Below are 24763 nucleotides of genomic sequence, written 5' to 3'. Positions count from 1 at the left end.
CTTCTGAAAAATAACATCTGAAGAACTACTCTTATTTTTGAAGATTCTTGCATTTCTCTTTTACCATTTATGATACCAAGAAGGCATGACATCTATATAATGCGGTATCATAAAAGTGATAAGCAATCAGTTGGTAATTTGGTATTCATCAAAATCTAGAGAGGGACTTGTCTAAGCCTAGCGTATTATTTCTTTCTTTTTTTTTACGGGCAGCGGTATTATTTCTTTAACATAATCTAGTAGGAAAACCTATGATGCAAAAAAGATATGGTATGGAAAGAATTTTGACCAATCAAAACCCACCCATGAATTTTGATAAACACTTTATTTGCTACAACCTTTATGATTCTAATTTATTGGTCAATTGTTTTCCCCATATCATATCATAGTCGAACCCTAATCTAATTTAATTATATAAATATACAGTTATACACGGTTATTTCTACAAAATTTTGTGACAGGTTCCGAGCTCAAAATCGTTAATTATTTTAAACTCTCAATTCATCAATGGCATTCAATGTCCAAATTCGATTTGGATGCGATATAAATCGGATGGATAGGATTTGATTCAAATAAAAAATGAGTGAATCAGTTTTTGATCTACATAAATTAGTTTCAAACCATTTACAGTCCTGACAATCCTCAAAAATGATAAATCGTAGAAACACAAATGCCAGATTGAGCAGAACAAATCATTTAGATATTAAAATAAAATACAACAGATTCCTTTCCACACGCTCTAACCCTCTAATGGGAATTAACTCATGAAATCTTGATGTTGTGTGGCTGTAGGACAACGACCCGATGCAGAATCCTTTTTTTAAGGGCTGAAAGCCTGGAACCCATGCCAAATCTAGTGCTCAACTTTCATTTTTATACGGTTTTTCTCTTTCGCTACCCTATGTTCCAGAGCATATTGTAGAGCTGGCACATCAACGACCATTAGAATGAATTCATTTAATCAGATTAAGTCAAACACATGATAAATGAAGGCTCAATTGTCCCCTTGCCATACGCAAGTTAAATCACTTAATCTGTAATAAAGCCATCACTAACAAGTCACATTTGCTAATAGTCATGTTTGGAAATGGATGGGTTAATAAGAAAACTACAAGATCCCTTAAAGAAGGAACCTGGAACTCCATCTAGGGAACAAGTGTTGAGTACGAGAATCATGAACATGCTTAGGGAAAAATTAGAGAAAAAGAGATACACAAGGGATTTCAAAATATGGCATGGAAATCCATTGCAAGTGCATCTCTCAATCTCTTGGGCCTCTTGAACAAACTGCAATTGGAATGACATATTACAAAACAATGGAGAACATCATCTAATCTGCTCAAACAGTCGTAACAGACCTGATTTGACAGCATAAAGGATTAGTAATCTTGCTTATTGGGGCATTCTGATGCCCTGTGCCCAGATCGTCCACAGTTGAAACATGCCCCTCCAAAACTTCTGTCATACACAATTGAGCAATATCATCAGCTCTTGTACTGAACCACAAAATATTAAAATAAAATTAAAAAATAGAAAAGACAAGTGAAGATTTGTTAAATGAGGAATTTTGCACTCTCCATAAATAACTACCAATGGACCACACTTTGTCAAGGTACCACCTGGTCACCCAAGTGATAGGCACCAAATAGGCAGTGGCTTTGGCAAATAAAACCTGTAATTTATTCGGTACTAGCTAATGAACACATCCTCGGGACAAGGCTATTTTTTTTGAGATTACCACCTATGTAACAAGTTTAGAAGCTTCGGGACTAGGTTTATGACTGACTTGGAAAACTAAATTAGGTTAAGCCTTTGGACTGGGTTTTTAATTCAACTTTGAAACTAGAGCTGTTTCATTCCTAACAGCGGAAATGGATGAATTGAATGACTTACTATTTCTTCTTTAAGTGAATAAAATAGTTAAATAATTAAGTATTTGAGTGTATAACTTCAACTTTAACCATTAAGGAACTTGCAACCTCCTGAATGACTTATTCAGTAAAACAAAAAGTATTAAATCACCCAGTTCAGCCACTTCAGATGTTATCAAAGGGCCCCTATTAGGTCTAATTTATGATTACAAAACATATTAACATAATCTATTCTAGATCAAAAACGAGACACATATTATTGTAATTGTACTGACTAGGACTAACAATCTACATGGTACTTCTGCAACCAAAACAAAAAGTAAAGGAGAAAGTGGATCTCCAAGTACTTCTTCCAAGAAACCCCACTCTATATGATCATATGCCTTCTCAATGTCAAGTTTACAAATCACACCTGCTCTCCCACTTTTCTCCTGCCACAAACACCCCATCCAAAATCTGTCTTCCTTCTACAAAAGGCCATTTGAGTAAGCCCTACTACCTCATGCAAAACAGATCTCAACATTCTTAACAAGACTTTTGCAATGGTCTTATATGGAATGGTAATTAAGTTTATTTGTCTAAAGTCTTTTTCTCTAAATGCCCCTTCCAACTTAGGAATGAGGGAAATGAACATGACATTTGCACCTTCTTTAGCTCTTTTTTCTTCCACGACTCCTTGAACATTTCCATTATATCCTTCTTGAGAATACCCCAACATGGAGGTAATACTGAACCCATCCCGCCATGGGGATTGTCCCTCTTCATCACCTTGATTGCTTACTACACTTTCTCCTCTTCAAATTCCCTCTCCAACCAATATTTCTTGAAGTCCCCAATTTTACCCAACTCCAAATCACCAAGTGTTTTGTTTTCTTTTTTGAGAGTAAGAATCAGGCTATTCAAGCCAGAAAAGCTCAACATCTCGATTCATGTATGGACTAACCGTCTCTTAGTCAAGTTACAAAAGATGAGCGGCTGGCCTGCAAAAGAACATTGATTTGGAGTTCTTCAATCTTCAGCAATTGAGCTAGCTTGGAGCCTTAAATTTCTTCTAGTCACCTCTTCTTACTTCTTAAGGTGAAATTTGATTTATGAATAGTGAAACCACTTAAACTTACTTATATATGTGAGGGTCTATGAAAGGTCTATAGACCCTAACAATAGAACATTCTCTCAAATGGAATCTTGGTTTAACACTAAACCAAGATTCGCAACTATACATGCAGCTGTATAAATTTTTTTTAGATACTGAAGAATATAACTAATGAAATGGAATCTTTAATAAAAGATTTAATAATATATGAATTATTAAATAATATAGTTTATTATATTAATAAAGAATGATTATAAACATGTATATACTATAAATATTAATTCAAAGTATATTGTATTATTAAAAAATAAGTTACTTAAATAGTCATTAGTTAACTTATTATTTTTGGTTCATATGGATGACATGACAATTTTATTTTCAATTAACATTTATAATCAATCAGAATAAAACTTAATTATTGCAAATTATAATGCTTAACTAAAAAGTAAGATGTTTTAGAAAATGTTAATACACAAATTAATAATATAAAGCATAATAAATATAGAAAAATAGGATAAATTAAATAGAAACATTATTACAATAATGTTTGTTTTGTTATAACAAGTAAATCTTGTATTATAATATTTACTTTTTCTTTATGCAGACCCATAAAAATATTAAATGCCGAGAGATGTTGGGTGGCAACATAGAATACTAGTAGGTGATGGAACAAATAAGTCTAAAATTATTTTGTTTTTGATGGTTTGGAATAAGATAATAGTCTAGAAGGGTGTATTGATGCTTCTTTTATCAGTTCACAAAATACCATTGTATATTTCCACATATTTCACAATATTTCCATTGTGTCTATACTTATAATATTTCCATCCGACATTTCTGACATGTCCTATATTTGGATTAACATTTCCATCAACATTAACATTTTAAACCTTGGATGCTTTGTTGAAAAGGCAAACATGCAAGGCCCAAGGGTAATGGTCCATTTGGCTGTAGATGGGTAATGTTGATGGTACTAAGAGGTATACTCAAGTATATAGTGGATTATTTGGAGATTTTTGCTCCTATGGCCAACATGAACTTAGTTAGAGTTCTTTCGTCTTTGACAACTTTCTATTCTTGTCTTATGTATTAGCTAGATGTGGAAAATGACTTTTTCAATGGCAGTTTACATGAAAAGGTTTACATGGAATTTCCTCTTGGGTTCTACCATGATGAAAGGGGCAATAGAGTTTCCAAGTTCAGAAAGTCCTTATATAAACTCAAGCAATCACCTTGAGCCTAGTTTGACAGTTAACAATCATCTTGGCTGAAGTTCTGGCTTGTAAAGTTATCACCTTCCAGGGAAATATGTGGGGATCCCTCGTGGAACAAAGTGCAGCTCTACTTCTATCTAGGATCCTGTAATTGAGTAGATACAAAGGTAGTTAACCTCCTGGAAGACAAAATACCTCTCCTCTGGAGGTAGAGTGACGCTCTTGAAGAGTACCCTCTCAAATCTCCCCACCTACTTTCTTTCTCTCTTTCCCATCCCCTCCAAGGTGGCAAGGAAATTGGAATCCCTCCAGAGAAATTTCCTATGGAGAGGTAGGGAAGATGAAAGGAAAATTCATCTTGTTAAATGGGATCAGGTTTGCTTGCCTTTAGAGGAAGGAGGCCTGGGCTTAAGGAAATTAAAAATTTTCAATACTGCCCTCCTAAGCAAATGGTTATGGAGGTTTGGAACTGAAAGGAATGCATGGTGGAAAATCTAATTGCAGCTAAATTTGGGGTGGACTGGGGTAACTGGAGATCATTGGATCCACTGCAGAATTGGGGTTGTTCCCTTTGGAAAGGAATTTTGAAGTCCCTTCCTGCTTTCTCAGCTGGTCTGGGTTTCAAGATTGGTAGTGGACAAACACTGAAATTCTGGAAAGATCCCTGGTTTCTGGACACTCCCTCTTGCAGAGGCCTTCCCCCTTCTCTATCAGTGTGCTGCTTACCCAGAGATTTCAGTTGCTGACTCTTATGACATGAGTGGTGGTTCCTCCTCTTGGAGTCCTCTCTTTAGGAGAAATCTTTTTGACTGAGAGCTGGAACAAATTTTGGAGTTCATGCAAATTTTACAGAGGCAAAGCATTTCAGCGAATAAGGATGACGATTGGAGCTGGAAGTGGAGTGTGGATGGTCTTTTTTCAGTCATGTCTATGGCTGCTCACATTAGCAAGACATATGTAGCTGGCTTTCCAAGAAAACAGGTGTGGAACCCAATTAGCCCTTCTAAGGTAAACTTCCTTGTTTGGGTTTTTTATGTAAGTGCCTTCCAAAAGTTAATTTGGATAGGAGAGGGACAGATGTAGCTGGCTTTCCAAGAAAACAGGTGTGGAACCCAATTAGCCCTTCTAAGGTAAACAACCTTGTTTGGGTTTTTTATATAAGTGCCTTCCAAAAGTTAATTTGGATAGGAGAGGGCTGCAAATTCCACTGCCACATTTCTGCCAAGGTTTGGGATCCCTTCCTCAAAGCTGCTGGGGTTGACTGGGTCATGCCCAGCTCTGTCAAAGACTTGTTATGTTGCTGGAGGCTGTCTGGCCTGAAGAAAAAGGGGAAGCTGATCTGGAAAACCATCCCTGTGGCTGTTCTAGTGACTATTTGGGCTGAGAGAAACAGTCAAGTTTTCTGCAATAAAGTGAAAAACAAGGAAGACTTGATACAGATGTCTGTGAACAAACTTGTCTCCTGGATTTCTGTAATTTCTGAGTTTATGTTAGGAACCTGACCAACTCAGGGCTCTTCGAGGGGCCAACCTCCTGAATTCTTGGAGAGAGAGAGAGAGAGAGAGAAAGTTTAATGCTGAAAGAGTCCTCCTCTATTCCTTTTCTGCTCTACTACTTATAGTGTTGCAATCTTGACTGTTACAGCTGTTACAAGTGGATGGCAGTTGTTACAAGTGGCTGGTTGGTTGAGCTGATGTGGCCTCCTCTTGTAAACTGACTAACTGCCTTCTGTTGGTCTGTTCCAACAAGTCTTGACAATCCAATTAGATGGCAGTTGTTACAAGTGGATGGCAGTTATTACAAGTGGATGGTTAGTTGAGCTGATGTGGCCTCCTCTTGTAAAACTGACTAACTGCCTTCTGTTGGTCTGTTCCAACAGTCTTGACAGTTTAAGCATCAAAATGTGTTTCAGATGCTTTACTCTCAGTCTGTTTGGAGTTTGTAATGTGCTTTCCTCCCTTTCCAGTGAGGTGTACCGGGAAGCTGTTGTATTCCTTTCTTTCTTCCATATATAAAATTTTTACCTAACCTTTCAGGAAAAAAAACTTTTACTATAAATAGTAATGATGGAATTACTATAAATGCTAATCAACTTGGTCACTAGGGCTTTGACCAATAGCAGAACTCAAAAATTAGCCAACTCAAAGTATTTAGCTGGGGCACTTCTATATGTTGGATTGAGCTGAAATTCTACAGTATTGGAGTACTCTAAGCAGTACTTAAATGTAGTCAAATTTCAGATAAATCAAACAAAGTTTGACTAATGAAACAGTCACTTCTTTTCTGGTTGATGATGCATTCTGCAGGTCTACTATCTGACCTCTTATCTTTCATTGCTTTCTCTGCTTCCATATTTGCATCAGCTTTGTCACATCTATCTTTTCTTATGCTCCTTGCTGCCACCCACTATGAGTAGATTTTTCATTTAATCATTTTGTTGTCAAGCTCTCTTTTAATGAATAAAATGGGACACACAACCTATTTAGTTTTGCTCCCAAAATACAATTTCTTTCTCCCTTCTCTACTTTTTCTCCACTGTCACTGCTTGAATCCATCTTGAATCAATTGATGTTGAACATGTTACAGATTTCAGATCATATTCTAACTCAACTGATATCAAAACACATTGTATGATTAATTTCTCAAGGCAATGACACTTTTAATTACAAATTTCAATACCATACAATATAATAAATTCCACTCAGCGAAGTAGTAGTCTAGTAGAAAATATTTAAAATCACTAATTCGTACAGCAAGAATTCAAACAAATATGAAAAGCAATAAATCAACACTATAGTGAATCCAATGCATACAAATATAGCATAGCACAAAGGCACCTTGATAACCATACAATGAACTTACCCCAATGTTATATTTGTAGCCATATAATTCACTGATTAAAACCTGGATGAAATATCCTGGTCTAGCACACCATAGTTTCTTTTCATATTAAAAGACATGTGAAAATACAAGGGTAAAGCTTGAGAGAACTGACAGAACTGATGAACTCTCAGCCAAATAAGAGCTTATTAAGGCAAATCCATCTTTTATGGAATTCGGATTAGCTGAACGCTTTGGCTGTTCAGCAGGCTGTGGAACCAATGATGAGGTTCCACGCCAGTAATAAGCTCATGGGCCCCACTGTGGAAGGTGCGGGTCCCATGTAATTTATTACTGGCGTGGAACCTTATCATTAGTTCCACAGCCCGCTGAACAGCCTAAGCATTCAGCTAAACCTTGCACTCTTTTATGACCATCCCAAAATAGAGATAATATGTACAGTGATAAAAGTCAAATCAAGGGATAAGCATTCTCATTTGAATCAAGCACATTTAAAATATTATAGCTTTGCCTAGTTTATCATTTTTTTTTCTTTTTGAGAAAGATAAGAGTAGTTTATCAAAATTGCATTATGCCCTAATCATCATTTTCAATTAAAACAGCACAACACAATCAGAAACGTAGAGCTGTTTGCTGACTCAGTTCAAAGAAAAGGACGAGTATAAGAGATGCCCAGTTATCTTTAACTGAGAATGACCAAAGGGAACTTTCTGGGGGCAACATAATCATCTCCACTGCTCAAGGTTCATTTTTGTTCTCTTTTCTTTCTTGGTATTCTAGGGCTTCTTTCAATTGTTAGTCTTTTTTTATCAACATTTCAATTATTAAAGGAGTCTTTTCATCAAATTGCATCCACAAAAAGGGATAAGATATATTATTGATCAAGAAAAAATGAGAAGATATATTGAGAAAACATGGGGTCTTTAGAATGGAAGTAAGTAAATACCTGTCCCTACTCCCAAAGGATGACGATCGATTTGATCGTTTACTACCAATTAGCCAATCATCCCCACTGCTTCTTGACCTCCGAGACCGATTATTATCAGTTTTAAAACTCCAACCACCACGTCGAAATCCATCCTCATCATCAGAATCTCGGCCACTACCCCAACCCCGTGAACCTCTAAATCCCCCACGCTCCCTAGAACCTCCTCGGAAGCCACGTTCTCTGTTGGAAAACCTTCCATAGTTATCACCAGGAGGACCATCATCCTGCAAGGCTGGCAACTGCAAAATATGTATGAAATAAAATACTTCAGTGGTATATCTTTTTATTGGAACTTCATCCACTGCAGTCAGAATTGTGATGGATGAGATTAGGATTGGAAATATAGATAAAAGAAATGATGTTAACCAAGATGATAAAAAAGTCATCAGTTAATAATGCAGGACATCCATCTCATCATAAGATCATATAGGCTCAAAGGAAAGCCAATGAGAATCCTTTGGATTCAAGGAGTCCTTGGCTAATAATGTCAAACATCCATCACACCATAAGATCCCATGGGCTCAAAGGAAAGCCCATGAGAATCCTTGGATTCACATGCCTATTACACCCAATGCAACAATATGGCCTACAGTCTCCTGTCTCAATCATAGCAAAAAAATTGGATTGTATTAGTTGCAATAGGCTGTATATTAAATGTGAGGATAATCCAAACACATTATATCAATAAAAATACCTCTTATAATCTCTCGAACTACACCATATTTCCATCCCCTCCCCAAATCACAGTTTCATTTGCTTTATAATCTCTCAAACTTTAAAGGTGAAATTGTTTCCAGGTTGGGTACTCCTCCCCAAGGGATAAATTGGGACCTAGGCTTCAGAAGATGTCTTAGAGAGAATGTGTCTCTTGCTCACCTTCTTGGCACTTTGGAGTTTGTGCTTTTGGACCAGAATGTTGACAATACTAGGATTTGGACTGCCTCTCCTAATGGATTATTCACTTGTGCCTCTTTTTTCAATAACCCCACTCTGTCTAACTCTCCAGGGGTAGGCTTCCCGATGAAAGAAATTTGAGGTAAGCCTATTCCACCTAAGGTTCAAGCCTTCTGTTGGGAAGTCTTCCTTGGAAAGATAAATACTTGTGATATGTGCCTCTATCCTCATATGTGCTTTCTGTGCAAGGCTAGTGGTGAGACTTTATCCCATTTATATTCCTCTGTACATTGTATTTGGGAGTATTTTGTTCTCTTTTTGGGTGCAGATGAGATCCCTCTCAAGAGGTAGCTGGTAATTACAATCCTAACTTTTTGAGACAGCCAAAGAAAAGAGAGAATAATGTGAAGAGCAGCTGTTAAGGCAGCAGTGATTTGGGTAATCTGGAAAGAGAGAAATGGGAGAATCTTAAATGGAAAAATAGATCAGTGGAGGAGGTAATTGACAGCATAAAGAACATACGTAAAGATGGTGGAAAGCTTTAAGGTCTTCTTGATGAATGAAATAATAAGAGCTTGGATGCAGGTGGCATATTCATCTAGAGAAAAGGACAGGATAATCATGGAATGGAAGCCTCCAGAAGGTACCAAGTTAAAACTGAATTTTAATGGAAACTCCATGGGCAATCCGGGGATGGCAAGGATAGAGGCAGCCTTCAGAAACCCTGATAGAAAGGTATTAGCTTTATATTCAAGGCATATTGGAACTTGAAACTCTCTGAAAGCTGAATTGATGGCTTTGTTGCAAGGTCTTTGACTACCAAAGCAACTGGGTTACCAGCATCTAGAAGTGGAAGGAGATTCAAAGTCAATTATTTCATGGGCAAGATGTAGCAGTCATACTCTGTGGACCTTTAGACACGCCTTTAGGGAAGTGGAAAGCCAATCTAAGGAACTGATTGTGGAATTTACGTGGGTTAGACAGACTGCAAACAGGATGGATGATACCCTTGCTAAACAAGGAGTCATAAGACAGCAATTGTTTGGGTTGGCAGTCTAGCCTCCTATTGTACTATCCTCTTTTAACTACTAATAAATTAAACTTTTCCTTGCTGATCAATAAAAAAAAACAGTTGAAATGATTTTTATGCAAGATTTTGTGCAGTGCAAAACCAACCTTAGTAATCTTGGTGATGGTGTTCCCAGGAGGTGTCTGCTTATTCAGCAGCTCACTAGCAATTTCCTCTGGAAGATCAAAAACAGCTCCTTGTACCTGAAAACAAACATTCCCAACTAGTTATTCAGAGAAAATGATTCAAAAAGTAGTATGATATCAATATAATTTAATCATAATTTTGAAATGAGCATTAGATATTCTACAATGAACTACAAGAAACAAACATACGATAAAACAATAAAGTGAAAAGCATGCCATGATGTACAAAACTTGAGCACTGGGTTATCTGTTCATTGAAATTGAACGGGCAAGAAGAACAAACAGCAAAGCGGAAAGCTTTACTCTCAGGTACCCAACCCTCAAGATTCCACCATAATCGAATGACAAGTGATGAGGAAAAAATTAAAACCGGCAAGTTTCAAGATGGTGCAATAGAACACTTGGCCCCATTTGGGAAGAGTAGAAATACAAATATGTACAATACAGAAACTTGTATATGGTATTTCTAAACCTTGCATTTGCAGTCCTCCCAAACTGAGCCCTCAGAAATGGTTAATGAAAAAAATTGCCAATCACATTCCAATGGCAGAGTTGTTCCTTGAGAATTTCTAAAAAGATCCATCATTAATTATAAGATATGGCTAGAATTGAAGAGCAAGGACAACCAGGATCCTACAGAGACTGGGGGTAAAAGCCCAAAGACATAAACCTGACTGATACAGATTGCTGTTTCTTCGAGGTTTTAATATCTAGAATGAAAAATCCAGACTGACAAATCTAAAATGACAGCATGTGATAAGGATATACTTGATCAGATACACTAGATTGTTTTATCTGGACCAGATCAAACAAAAATAATAAGAGAAAAACACGGTGTTCACTCAATTCTTTACAAAATCCAACAAAACTTGCATTGTTGCATCTAGAAATTTATACGAAGCTGTAAAAGTCAGAGCAACATGTTAGATTTGAACAGAAAAATACCAATGAAACAATATGATAATATCTAGATTCTCAAACTTCTCCACCCCAAACAACTACTTTACAGCATTGCCCAAAACATTTGATGCCTAACAGCCCCTTGTATAGCTAGAGTATACACCATCCCATTTGCTGTTCTTTTTTTTTTTTTTTTGAAGATAAATAAAGAAAAAAAATTATTGCTAAAAGGAAAAAAGTACAAACATAACTAAGGTGACAAGATGTCACCACCACCAGAAAAACAAAAACTCATTATAACATCACTTCAAAACAAAACAATTGCTTCAAGACAAAACAGAACATCAGCACTCTCTTATGCATTCAAAGAAATCCAGAAATCAGCACCAAAATCTTCCTTCCTCAATCCATGGAACTCCAGAAGCAGCAGAACCCAACCAATAACTGTCGAACTGATAACAGCCACTATCTCTTCCATACTTCTCTTTTTCTCCTCAAAGAGTCTTCGGTTTCTTTCCTTCCAGATTCCCAGCACACAGCAAAGGGAATACAGGTCCATAAAATCTTAGATTTAACGCCACCACAGGTTCTTAACCAGCAACTAAAAATTTCAGCCAGATCTGCCATAGAGCTTCTGTCCACCTTAAACAGCTTGAAGAAATAGGACCAAACTGGAAATGTGAATTTGCAGTTAAGTAGTAAGTGAGAAACATCTTCCTCTTCAGAAAAACACAGCACACACCTACTTGGAAACTGAAGGCCTCTGAGCTTCAAGTTATCCTGGGTTAAAATGCAACCTCTCACAACCAACCAAGCAAAAGCTTCAGCCCTTGGAGGCACTGGTTTCCCCCAAACGTGAAGGGATAGGAAATCCATCACATGGACGCCCAAGATTGCGGAATAAAGGGGGCGAATTTCAAAAATTTTTTCTTTCCCTTCAATTGGGAATCAAATTCCCTATTTAGAAAATCATATTTTCAAGGATCACTCTTGAACCATAAACTGAACCAAATCTGAACCAAAAGGATGAGAGAGATAATACCTGATATAGAGAAACAATATCTCTCAATGGAGGTGTTCATGCCCAAGGTAAAAACCAAAATCTGCTCCCACTGAAGATGGCGCAGTGCAAGGTGGAGTAGAATCAGCAGTGTCCTTCCTAAGAACTTGATTCTTCCCAAGAATCACCTAAATGGATTGTGAATACAACTCCTACCAATCTTTTCTCCAAAAGATTGGAATCAAGATCCAATCTTGATTTCTCCCAAGGAGATCAAACTGCTATAGGCGGCGGCTGCAGGAAGGAAGCGGCTAGAGAGTATTTGCAGGGTGCAGAATTCTCTCTTCTGTGATCTCAGCTCTGAAGACAAGACTTGAGTCGGTTGAATGTTGTTGTTTAAAGGTTGCCGCCCCTTCTTCCTTTTATAGACTTAAAGGGATAAGCTCCTAATCCCATTAGGAGTTGCTAACCCAAATCATATATGGATTAGAAGTCCATTTAAGATAAGGGATAATCCTTATCTGTAGATTAGATCAGCCAGTTCCTAATCTAATTAGGAAATTTCCGAATCTAAATCTCATTTAGATCTTGGACTCTCTGAGTGGATAGGGTGTGGGCCCAATCCTATCAGCTGATCTTATCTCAGAATTCGCCCCCTTAAAGACTAATCAAATTAGCCCAGTTCGAAATGGGCTTAATACCCATTTAGGGTTATGTATTCATTAAGCCTTCCAAATTGCTGCCCAGTTGGGCTTCCTTGTATGGCGTGGGACCCAAACATTGATCTACACATCAGCCACATGGGTTCAACCCAGCCTTTGTTACAAGGCCTGGCCGAATACACTGTTATGGACAGTGCACCCCCTGAATCCCATCAGATGGGCTCTATGGGCCCAACACTTACCCTAAGTGGTCCCTGGGCCAAGCCACCTTGTAACACCCAGGGACTGTGGGCAGATGCAAGATTAGCCCATCAGGTATTATCCTCAATAGTCTTACACTCAACCTCTCATCCCATAATGATCATACACTGCCCGACAAGAGAAAACCTCTCCCTCGGCTGCAAGGAACAATGTTGCACTCTCTCAAGTATGGATCCCGGGAATTAAAACCTTTTGCAAATCATTTCGAAACCATAATATATATAATTTTATATCTCATATAAAATATATTTTGCAAAACAAATCTCAACGATTGAAATCGGTTGCCAGCAGTCTTGGTTTCCATCAGTGAGAGTGCATCCCCGATCATTACCTTTGTTCGACAAAGGGGCTGATCCTGTCGCTATGATCACCCACTCAGATGAATTCTCAGATTATCCCAACATACCCAGGTTTTGACCCCCGCTAAGGATCCCACTGATTGGTACATCAAAGACAGCCCAATCCGACACCTAGTGCAGTATCATAATCGAGTCTAGGGGTCGGGTGTAACTTTCCAGTTTTGCCCATCAATCTCCAAGGTCCAGGGCAATACTGGAAATCTGGTCCAGTTCAAAGATTCAATTAATCCCACACTGTGTGTGCCTAGAGTCTCACCCTAGTAGCTGAGACAGGCCACCCCAACCGACTTGGTGGCACCACAGTGTCAGCCTTGTCAGGATAGGTCTCCCCAGACCGACCCACTGGCTGTGAACATTCTAAACTAACACGAGTATCATTAAGTGTCTAGTTTAAGGGTATTACACAGAAACATACCAAGGGAACATGAATCAAATATGCACTTTTATTCATTTACAATAAACTCGTAAAGTACATCATTTTGATTGAAGCTAAGGGCATACAAAAACTGTCTAACAAAATGCCCCTAACTGGATCAGCCTCCACCTGATTTCTGATCAAAGTCAAGTACATTGATTTGACTGTAAACTTTCCATCCTTACATTCTTTCCATAATCTGACATCTGCAACTGAAGGATTGATCTCCAAGGCTTGAAGTTTTGCCAACAGCTCCATGCACTCCACCCCCCCAATCGTACAGGGGTCTTCTGAGATTTGGGTTCCAGATCACTGCACCATTAACTACTTCATAACACTCCGAAATAGGCACTCCTTTCCTGCTCAAATTGTATAGCCTTGGGCATATTTCACAGAATTTCCCAACCCCAGACCAATCATTTTCCCAAAACCTAATACTCAACCGATTCCCCACTTTCCAAAATAAAAGGGGATCATCAAAGAGTTAAAGCTCATGATTCATTTCCATACACTAACACCATATGAGTGTCTCACCTCCGTTGAGTCCCACCCGAAATTCACCACCCCATTTGCTGTTCTTCTCACCCATTTAAAAGCAACATTCAACTCCCTTGTAATACTTCAGATTCTCTTGATTTTCACCAAGACACACTTTAAGGCATAAAAAAAAAATACTCAAAATTGTCCAAAAACTAGGTAGGTACAGCCAAATACACGTTACTATTTTTTGTAAAACAAAATTATTGTTTATAGTAATTTTTAATTTACTATTTAATAGTAATTCTCATAATTACTAATTGTAATGAAATTTTGACTTACTATCTATAGTAAAATCAGATCTAACAGTAAGAACCAAAAGAGAATAAACTGAGATTGCAAGTAGGGAGATCAAACTAAGAAGACTGCTTCAAATGCCAAGCAATAAACAGGAACTAATGAAAGATAACAAGAACAATAAGTGAATAAGGTGATGTTGAAGGAATTTGTTTAACAAACCCAAATAAACTTAAAATAGTTTATACCTCAAATATTGGGTTGGCTAGTTGCTAGAAAAATCATCAGAATCAAATGAGGTCTCTCATACAGGAGTTCCCTCTCATTAAGTGGGAAAGCCAAGTGTCCTTCACCTAGGGGGAGGGGGTAGTTACATAACTACCCCACTCCCTATTTAAGCTCCTTAGAGGGAAACTGGAGGGCCTCTTTGGAGAAAATTGTGTCTCAGAGTATTCCACTCCTAGAGAGTCTTAAGAAAAGCCAGATTAAAGAGAGAAGAAAAGAGAAGTTTTGATAAAAGGAAAAAAGGGAAGATAAGGAAGAGAAAAGGAAATCTCACTAACACAAGTAGGTGAAGCCATGAAGGGAAGCCCTCTTTGCAAATACCTCCTATATGTGTCTTCTACTTTCATAATATGTATTCTTCTCCTATCTTTTGTTCTACTTCTAAGAAAGGAGGTAGAGGGAAATAAACCATCTAAAACCAGGTGCTTCCACTTGGTTGATTATGGCCCCTCTATCAAGAAAAGTTAGGAATTAAGTTTTATTCCCGAAGGCTAATTATAGTCCTCTTCAAATGCAAACAAAGAAAGGAGGGATAAAAACTATCTAACAGTCAAATATTCAACTTGACTGATTACAGTTCCCTTCAGATATGAAAAGTCTAGAAGATTAAGGCTGTCTACAATCAGAGTATTGTCTGATTGACTACAGCTTATTGTAAAGAAGAAAGGAGTGAGAAAGGAATTTCCTTTGTATAAAAAAAAAAAGAAAAGAAAAGAAAAGAAAAAGAGAAAAGTGATGTTATTAATTTTCTCAATTGCATCGTTTATTTCTCATTCTTGTACACTTGAAATATGAAAAGATATGCAAACGGAAATTTCTTTTCAAAGAATGCTTTGTTATTCCTTTTTTGTCCTATATGTTCATTTCTCTAAGTCAGAATCACAAGGTGTTCTCTGCTTTCTCTAAGTCAGAATCAAAGAATCAAAAGGGGAACAATCTATATGATATGATTCCCTGAATGAACCTTACCCCAAAAAAATAAAATAAATTAAAACAAAATAATAAACAAGATTTCTTGAAATTTTCACACCAACAGAGAAGAGAACAAAGTGATCCAGGAGAAGAGAAAATTTTGGGGCTAAAATATTATACTCTTCATATTTTATAAGTAAGACTCCAATTGGGCTTGTATCACATTGAAGTCCCTAAATATAAATTCCTAAAATAACTCCACCCCTCATACATACTACTATCTGCATACTCGAACAGATTCCACTTTTATTGGCTATTAATACGCTTCAAGGCCTCATCAATTTAAAGTAGAACAATCTCAGATTGGATCAAATAATATCTCCAATGTTGAAGGGCTTGAGTGAATCCATAAAACTCCTTATTATTGGTATTGTATCTTCTAGATGTAACATTCAATGCCTCGCTATAGAAAGATATCAAACATCCCTTTTGGCTAAGAATAGCTTCAAATGCCAACTACAGATGCAGCAAACTCCACTCCAAATATTTTTCCAAAGCAAGAGTTACTGTTGCACACGGCCTTTCCTTAATCAACTGCAAGCCATCCTCATCTTCTTTGCTCCATTCAATTTTCTTTTCATCATGTAATTTCTTACTAATGTAACGGTGGTGCTGAAGTTTCTAATAAACTGTTTTTTATCAGCAAAAGAAAGAATGTTATTAATTACCTTAGATCATAATTAGTAGAAACAAATATTGGGAGAATTTCCAACAGCCTGTGTATAACAGGAATTTGAATTATACGTTAGCTCTCCTGCCTGTTAACCCCCTGTTTAGCTAACGAATCAGTCCTCCTAACATTGAGTGTGCACCCTTCTCATTAGCCAAGTAGCTGGATTACTACATCTTGGACAAGATGTAACTATTTTTGAATCCCCCTCCACCACCAGTTGAAAACCAAGTTGCATTGCTAACTTTACTCCTTGCAACAGTGCCAAAACTTCAGCTCTCAAATAATCCCCAATGTTGATTGGTCCCAAGTACATGGCCACCACCTTACCTAAAGAATCTTCGAATACACTCCCTATGCCTACCGGACCCAGATTGCCCAAAGAACTTCTATCAAAATTCAGCTTTATTCTGTTATTTGCTGGAGATTTCCATACCATCACCACTTTATATTTCACTTTAGATGAGTTTGTCACTTCAGCCCAAGTTCTTATTACATCATCCACCAAAAAGATTGGAAAGATCCCCAATGCACAACTTTAATCTTTATACTATACAGTATAAAGGTCATCATTGAAGATGAAGATCCTCGCATTCCTCTCTCTCCACTACATCTTGAGAAGAAGCCCGCCTACAAGTAAAGAAGATCAGGAGCAAATCAGCAAATAAAATGTACAAAAGAACAATAGGTTAGTGAGGAATGGCTCAGGCTCACCACAAACTTTGCATAAGATGCACATTTTAGGAGATAGGCATTTACTGGGCCTTCTTTGGAGCATGTCACTGGTATTAATCTCACTAAACACGTCCCAACAAAAGGCTTGAACTTTAGGAGAAATATGTCTGCTCAAAATCTCTTTCACCAGAAAGTTCACCCCCAAACAATTAGGATGAATAAGGGTACCAAAGAAGAAGGCACAACAAAAGAAGCAAGCAGGAGAGACTGACCACACTCTATTATCCTCTGTATTTTGATCCAAGAAGACTGACTCAAGTTTAGCCAACAACTGAATAGGCGATTTTAATGAAGGAACCACTATTGAAGTCCAAGACCCAAGCTCCTCTAATGGGAACCCCAAGGACACCTCAAGATCTTACAGGAACATGATTCTTGACCTAAATCTCCTGGAGTTAAGTATCAAAGGTGGGGGATTATCTTGGTCAAATAAGAGGAAAAATGGAAGGTGTTTGAACCATACCCTTGATAAAGTGGTTGTCTCCCTAGACTGGATATGTCAGTATCCCAATGCAACTCTCTCCACTGCAAATAAGTAGGGCTATGATCATCACCCAACCATCCTGGATCCAAACCCTCAGAGAACCCAAATGCCTGAACCTTTTAGATTCTACGAGATGTGGCTGCAAAGCCAATCATGTAAACAAGTTATCGAGGATGATTGGAATCTACAAATCAATGGGTATGCTGCTTACAAGCAAGCAGTCACAGTAGATAGAATAAAAAACTATCTGTTTAAATGGAAGAAAACCACATTCAATGATCTCCAAATCTAGCTGAACAGCAAATTATTCTAGTGGAACAATCATCGCCCTGGATGATAGGAAGTTGAATGATCTCCATTCCCAATGGGAGTCTGTATCTACCCAGGTTGAAAGATTTTGGACTTGGGAGACAGAAGACGAGATAGTTCTGGCTTCAACTGGGAGACAAAAACACCTTGTACTTTCATAAAATTACCATATTCCAACAAAAAAGGAATCACATTGAGGAGGTTAGACAAAAACACCTTTAGATGGTGTGCTTGGAGAATACTAACTCAATCAAAATAAAAGGGGGTCTTGGATTCAAAAACATGAAAAATGTAACATTTGGTCCTGTTAAAGAAGCTGGCTTGGCGGTTTCTGAACGAACAACATAAAATCTGGGCCCAAATCTAGAAGTCAAAGTATTTGAAAAATGAAGGTATATTTCCTTATTCTAACAGGCAGAATAGTTCTCCTCCAAGGGCTCCTAGATGAAGTAGGTTATTTGGTGAATCCCGGGTCATCAGCGTCCGTTGACCAAGTCCCCTGGATCCAGGAAAATACCAAATTCCAGTTGATCCCTCAACCTGTGCCAACAAGGAATAAACCCCCATCAGATCTGATACAAAATAGGGAGTGGAATGTGCAACAACTTCAGTCATTTTGACACTCAAGAATGCCAGAAATTCTAAAAACCCTATTTACCCTTAGAACACCTCACTCAATTGGATTTGGCTACCTCCCCTCTGAGAAGCTTTCCACTAACCATGCTTATGCAGCTAGCTGATCTCTCAAACTTTCCCATTTCAGATACCCAGAGAAAATGTGTCAAACAAATATGGAAGCTAAATTTTCCAGATTGTTTCCAACTTTTCTTTTGGAGGGTAGTTAATAATTCTCATATGTAGAATCCCAGCCGGGAGATTTATACACATCTTGAACAAGAGGATAAGTTTACTCTGAGTATCAGTCCTCGTACTCAACTAATTTTATTCTTTGGTGTAGCAAGTGGCAGAACTCAGAGTCGAGGATCTGTGGAGGACACTGACCTGAAAACTATTTTCCAAGGAGTCTCTTTTGGAAAGCAAACAGGAGCCAGGCATAACCTATTCTGTTCAGATTCCCTGTTGGTGGTTCAGGCATTGCAGTCTAACGGATCTCTCCCTTGGTCATGCTTGTGGCTTTTGAATATGACCAAGGAACTTCATGCTTTCTCCTGCTGTTCCTTTTGCTATGTAAATAGGAAATACAATATCCCAGCTAATACTACTGCAAAAAAAGCTAAGACTTCGGAACAGGACTTATTTAACTATCCTACTTACCCTGATGGGATCCCTAATGTAAAGGACTTTGAAAATTTGGTAGTGTTATAATAGTTTACCTTTATTTGTCAAAAAACAAAAAAAAAGAAGAGGGGACTCACCTGACCACAGATCCTCCCAGAGAAGGACTCTTCACACCCCGCATCATATCTAATAAAGTTAAAAAGAACCGGGTGAAAGAGGTTTGGAGCAAGCCCATTCCACCAAAAATTCAAGCTCTATGCTGGGAGGTGTTTCTTGGGAAGATAAATACTTGCGGCATGCTTCAAAAAAAGAGGCCCAATAAATGCCTCTCCCCTCATATGTGCATCCTTTGCTTTGCTAATGGTGAATCTCTACCCCATTTATTGATCCATTGCCCATTTGTCCTTTTTGTTTGGGTATCTCTATGCTCTCTCTTTGGTTGCTGGTGGAGTGCTCCCCAAGACGTAGTAAGCCTCTTCGATCCAAACTTTCTAAGGCAGCCAACAAAAACGAGGAAGGGTTATGTGGAAATCGGCAAGGGCAGCGGTGGTGTGGACAATATGGGAGGAAAGGAATGCAAGAATCTTCAATGAGAAATAGACCTGTTCATGGACCGGGTGGCCCGATGGGCCGACCCAGCCCCCGGACGGACTTGAACAGGTATATGGGCCCGTTGGCTTAACCTTGGGCCAAAAAGCCCGGCCCACAATAAATTCGAGTCGGGCTCGAAATTTGCCAAATAAGCCCGACCCGACCTGACCTATAATTAAACCTAAGTAAAAACCCTAGTTGAGTACCCCTCTTTTTTTCACCTCTTTGCCTCTTTTCCTTCTTTTTTCCAGCCGAACCCTTCTTCTCCAATCTCCACATCCTCCACACTCCACAGTTCTCATCCTCACACTCTTAGGCAGCCACAACCGGCAAGGCGGCGAACATTCACCGATGCAACAACTCCGGCGGCGACTGTGAGCTCTCTCTCTCTCTCTCTCTCTCTCTCTCTCAGACGCGAGCTGATCATTGTCAAAATTGCAGGTCAGGCTCGCAGCTCACAGACCACAGCCATCGACTCATCGCGAACTCTCCGGCGAATACAATCACCGGCGGCGACGGTGAGTCCTCTTTACCATTTTACTCTATTACAATGTTTAGTGTTTACTATTTACAATGTTTAGTGTTTACTCTTTACCATTTTGCGCTATTGTTTGTCTTACTATTTACAATGCTATTGTTCTATTACTGTTTACAATGTTTAGTATTACAAATAATAGCTGAATGCTATCATCTTGCTTGAATGCTATTGTTTGTCTTGAAATAGAAATTTACTAGGTAATGTTGGTCTTCTCTCCTTTAGAATAATGGGAAAAATAGGAAAAAAATATCCAATATAAGTATAAGCCTCCTTATCGATGATTGGCTTTGTCTCGAATTCATTTAATCTTAGAACAGATTAAATCAATTCAAATAAACCATGCTGAAAGCATATCAGACATCAGAAACCAAGCAGAAAAATGCCTAAGGAAAGAATACTCGGTATGTTAATTTTATCCTCATTGACTTTTAAATTCTTTCCAGAAATTTGGAAAACATTCTTAGTGGTTGAGACTGTCAAATGTGCTTCAGCTACATGGTCTCACTCCTTTGAACAGTAAATGTGTTCCATCAAGAAAAATAGAAATTTACTAAATAATGTTGGTCTTCTCTCCTTTAGAATAATGGGAAAAATAGGAAAAAATATCCAATATAAGTATAAGCCTCCTTATCAATGATTGGCTTTGTCTCAAATTCATTTAAGCACACAATGGCAAGGCTTCTTGAGCTGGTAGGAAACAAGTATTGGTAAGTATAAAAATGATTGAGTTTTGCAACTATGAAATTGATGACAAATTTAACAAGTCAACATCTACAAATGAGAAATCCATCAACTGTCATTTATTGGAATAACTACAATTAATGCACTACATGTTTTAAATAAATTCTGATTTATAGTGATTATTGAATTCAGAATTTATATTGAACTTATATTCTTTTTTTAATGTAAATAAATTCTGATTTATATTGATTATTCAATTCAGAATTTATATTGAATTCATATTCTTTTTTAATGTAAACAAATTCTGATTTATATTGATTATTGAATTCAGAATTTATATTGAATTTATATTCTTTTTTTAATGTAAATAAATTCTGATTTATATTGATTATTCAATTCAGAATTTATATTGAATTCATATTCTTTTTTAATGTAAACAAATTCTGATTTATATTGATTATTGAATTCAGAATTTATATTGAACTTATATTCTTTTTTTAATGTAAATAAATTCTGATTTATATTGATTATTGAATTCAGAATTTATATTGAATTTATATTCTTTTTTAATGTAAACATATTCTGATTTATATTGATTATTGAATTCAGAATTTATATTCTTTTTTTAATGTAAATAAATTTTGATTTATATTGATTATTGAATTTAGAATTTATACTGAATTTATATTCTTTTTTAATGTAAATAAATTCTGATTGATATTGATTATTGAATTCAGAATTTATATTGAATTTATATTCTTTTTTTAATGTAAATAAATTTTGATTTATATTGATTATTGAATTCAGAATTTATATTGGATAATCTGCAATTAGTTTTTTTTTGCTGATTCAGAAATTATATTATTTTTTAATGTAAACAAATGATTATTTTTCTTTTAGTTTTTTATTTAATATATGCTTGTCTTATTGATAAAATTAGAATTCATTATGCAGGTTATTTCATATTTAATAATTACTATCATGTCAATGGCAAGTGAAAATGTGGCTGTTGGAGTAGATATAGTTGATGATGACTATCAAGAGTTTGACCAGACTTCCACTAAGAAAAGATTGACATCTAAGGTGTGGGAAGAAATGGAAAAGATTAATTCGGAGAAGGCACGATGTAAGCACTGCATGAAAATATTACAAGGTAAGTCAAGTAAGGGAACTACTCACTTGAAGCGTCATTTAGAGCATTGCCCTAGACGTAGAACTCAGGATATTAAACAGTACAAAGCAACTACTCAATCAAACACTGATGGGAGTACTTCTTTGAAAAACTACAAATTTGATCAACAAGAGTCTCGTAGGGCATTATCAATTTTTCTTGTATGTGGAAAACACCCTTTTACTATTGTTGAAGAAACTGGTTTTAGATTCTTTATTCAATCTATAAATCCTGAATTTAAAAATGTGAGTAGGCATACTGCTAAAAGAGATATCATGTCTAGTTATGTGAAAGAGAGAGAGGGTGTGAAAAGTGATTTGTATAATACACTTGGTCGGATATGAGCACACTCATGATGAATTCATGTGTATAACTGCTCATTGGATTGAAAACAATTGGAAGTTACAGAAAAGAATTATTCGCTTTAAAGCTTTGGCACCTCCTTTTGATGGACTATCTTTAGCAGATGAGGTGGCCATGTGCTTAAGCGAATGGAATATTGATCAGAAAATTTTTAGCATCACATTAGATAATGCTAGTTACAATGATGTGATGGCTGACTCTTTGAAATTGAGGTCTTCAATACATAAATCTTTGGTGTGGTGGTGATTTTTTCAAAGTTCGTTGTTGTAGCCATATTTTGAATCTTATTGTGCAAGCTGGTTTGAATATTGTTGATGATGTTGTTTCTAAGATTCGGGATGGTGTGAAAAATATAAAGAAATCAGCTGCCCGGATGCATAGATTTTATGAACTTGCTGAAAAAAGTTCACTAAAACAAAACTAGAAGATTGATGCTTGAACATGCCATTTATTATAAGCAAGTCTTACAACATTGGGGGCAAAGGGATAATATTTTTAAAATGTTTATGCTTTCAGAAGAAGAATGGGAAAGGTGGATAAGCTTCACAAGTTCTTAAAGGTTTTTTATGATGTTACTTGCATGTTTTTTGCCACTAAGTACCCTACTTCAAACATTTACTTCAAGGGAGTGTGGATGATTCATAGACATTTGATGTTAGTGAGTAAGGAACCTCAGAATTTTATGACTGACATGGTTAGAAAAATGAAGGAGAAATTTGATAAATATTGGGCTGAATATAGTATGATTGTGTCTTGTGCTGCTGTGTTGGATCCTCGTTGCAAGATTAGGTTAGTGGAGTACTGTTTTGATAAACTTTATGGGAATGAAGCTGAGGAGCATGTTAATGTTATAACTAAAACTCTCCATGATTTGTTTAATGAATACAAAGAAAATTTTTCCTCCACCTCCTTTGTTGGATCTTCTAGTCAATTTGACATGAGTGAGAGAAATGATGATGGTGATGGGTTTGAGGATTATGAGCAATTTTTTAATTCAAAAAAAAAGATTCAAAGTGAAAAAACTCAGTTAAACCTTTACTTGGAGGAACAAAACCTTGATATCAAAGCATATGTTGATGTTTTGGAGTATTGGAATAAGAGTTCACTTAGGTATCCTGAATTGGCATCAATGGCTCGAGATATTTTGGCTAGTCCTATTTCCACAGTTGCATCTGAATCTGCATTTAGCATTGGAAAGAAGGTGATCAATCCTTGGAGAAGTTCACTTAAGTCCAAGACAATTCAAGCTTTGGTTTGTCTTGAAGATTGGCTTCGTGCACAAGACCTTGTATTAGGTAATTTTTTTATTTATTGTTTATTAAAATATATGATCCATTGAATTTTTTCTAATAGATTTTCCAATTGTATGCAGGGGGATTAAGCTTGTTAGGGGCTTCTTTAGGATCAAACCTGTTAGAAGAGGATGGAGAATCAAATAGTAGTGATGATGATGATGAAAATGTTGAACTTGATGATATGTTTTAGGTATTATAATAACATATATTTCCATTGTTTATTTGTCATTTGACATGATAACAAATTGCATGTGACATGGGTTCTGAATTTATCTCTTATTTTCTTTTGTAGGATGGCTTGTAACTTGGAAGTTGGAATGTTCAATCTTGTTGGTGAATTCAAGAATGAATGGAGATGGCTAGAAGCCTAGAACATGTTTTATTTGATATGGTCATATGGGCAATGAAGTCTTTTATTTTTTAGAATGGCTTGGAACTTGAGAGTTGGAATATTCCATCTTGTTGGTGAATTCAAGAATGGATGGAGAACATGTTTTATGGATTTTGTTTGTCTTATTCAGATTATTTTTTTATGACTTTGGAGGAACATGAACTTGAAGTAATATGAATTTAGTTTTAATGTGTGATGCTACTTGTAGGAATATGAACCTATATGATTTGCTCTTATGTGTTTTATTTCAGGTTTGCCTTGGTTATATAGAAACAACCAAACAACAGGGAATATATTAAACAACCTTAAAAAAGGTTGTTGATTCACTTGATTGTAAGAAAAAAAGAATGAAATTAAAATGGGTTATGTGATGTCCATTTGAATAATTTTTTTTTATTTAAGAATGTAAAACTGTGTTTTAAAACATAAAAGGGAAAAAACCATCTTGTAGGCCCATTGTTCATTTAAATAGGGGAAAAACATCTGAATTAAAATAGATAATGTAGGGAAATTTTCTAATTTCTTTTATTAGGTCGGGCTTCGAGCTCGGGC

At 36.7% G+C, this 24763-nt stretch overlaps 1 protein-coding gene across 1 annotated transcript in view; it reads right to left on the bottom strand.

Moving 5' to 3' along the window:
* Nucleotides 1–562: 562 nt before the first annotated feature.
* Nucleotides 563–24763, bottom strand: part of EMB1138 (DEAD box RNA helicase (RH3)) — a 58885-nt gene continuing 34684 nt past the window's right edge. The window contains exons 8-11 of the mRNA XM_088984106.1: nucleotides 10078–10173; nucleotides 7966–8246; nucleotides 1359–1458; nucleotides 563–924 (exon numbers count right to left, since the gene is read on the bottom strand). Of these exons, the coding sequence (XP_088840232.1) occupies nucleotides 1380–1458; nucleotides 7966–8246; nucleotides 10078–10173 (456 nt within the window). The 3' untranslated portion in view covers nucleotides 563–924; nucleotides 1359–1379. The remainder of the gene's footprint in view (nucleotides 925–1358; nucleotides 1459–7965; nucleotides 8247–10077; nucleotides 10174–24763) is intronic.

This window comes from Nelumbo lutea, chromosome 4, assembly GCF_056320005.1.
Source record: "Nelumbo lutea isolate HS-2025 chromosome 4, American lotus-T2T, whole genome shotgun sequence".
In the NCBI taxonomy this organism is placed as follows: Eukaryota; Viridiplantae; Streptophyta; class Magnoliopsida; order Proteales; family Nelumbonaceae; genus Nelumbo; species Nelumbo lutea.
This window is presented reverse-complemented; position numbering and strand designations above follow the sequence as displayed.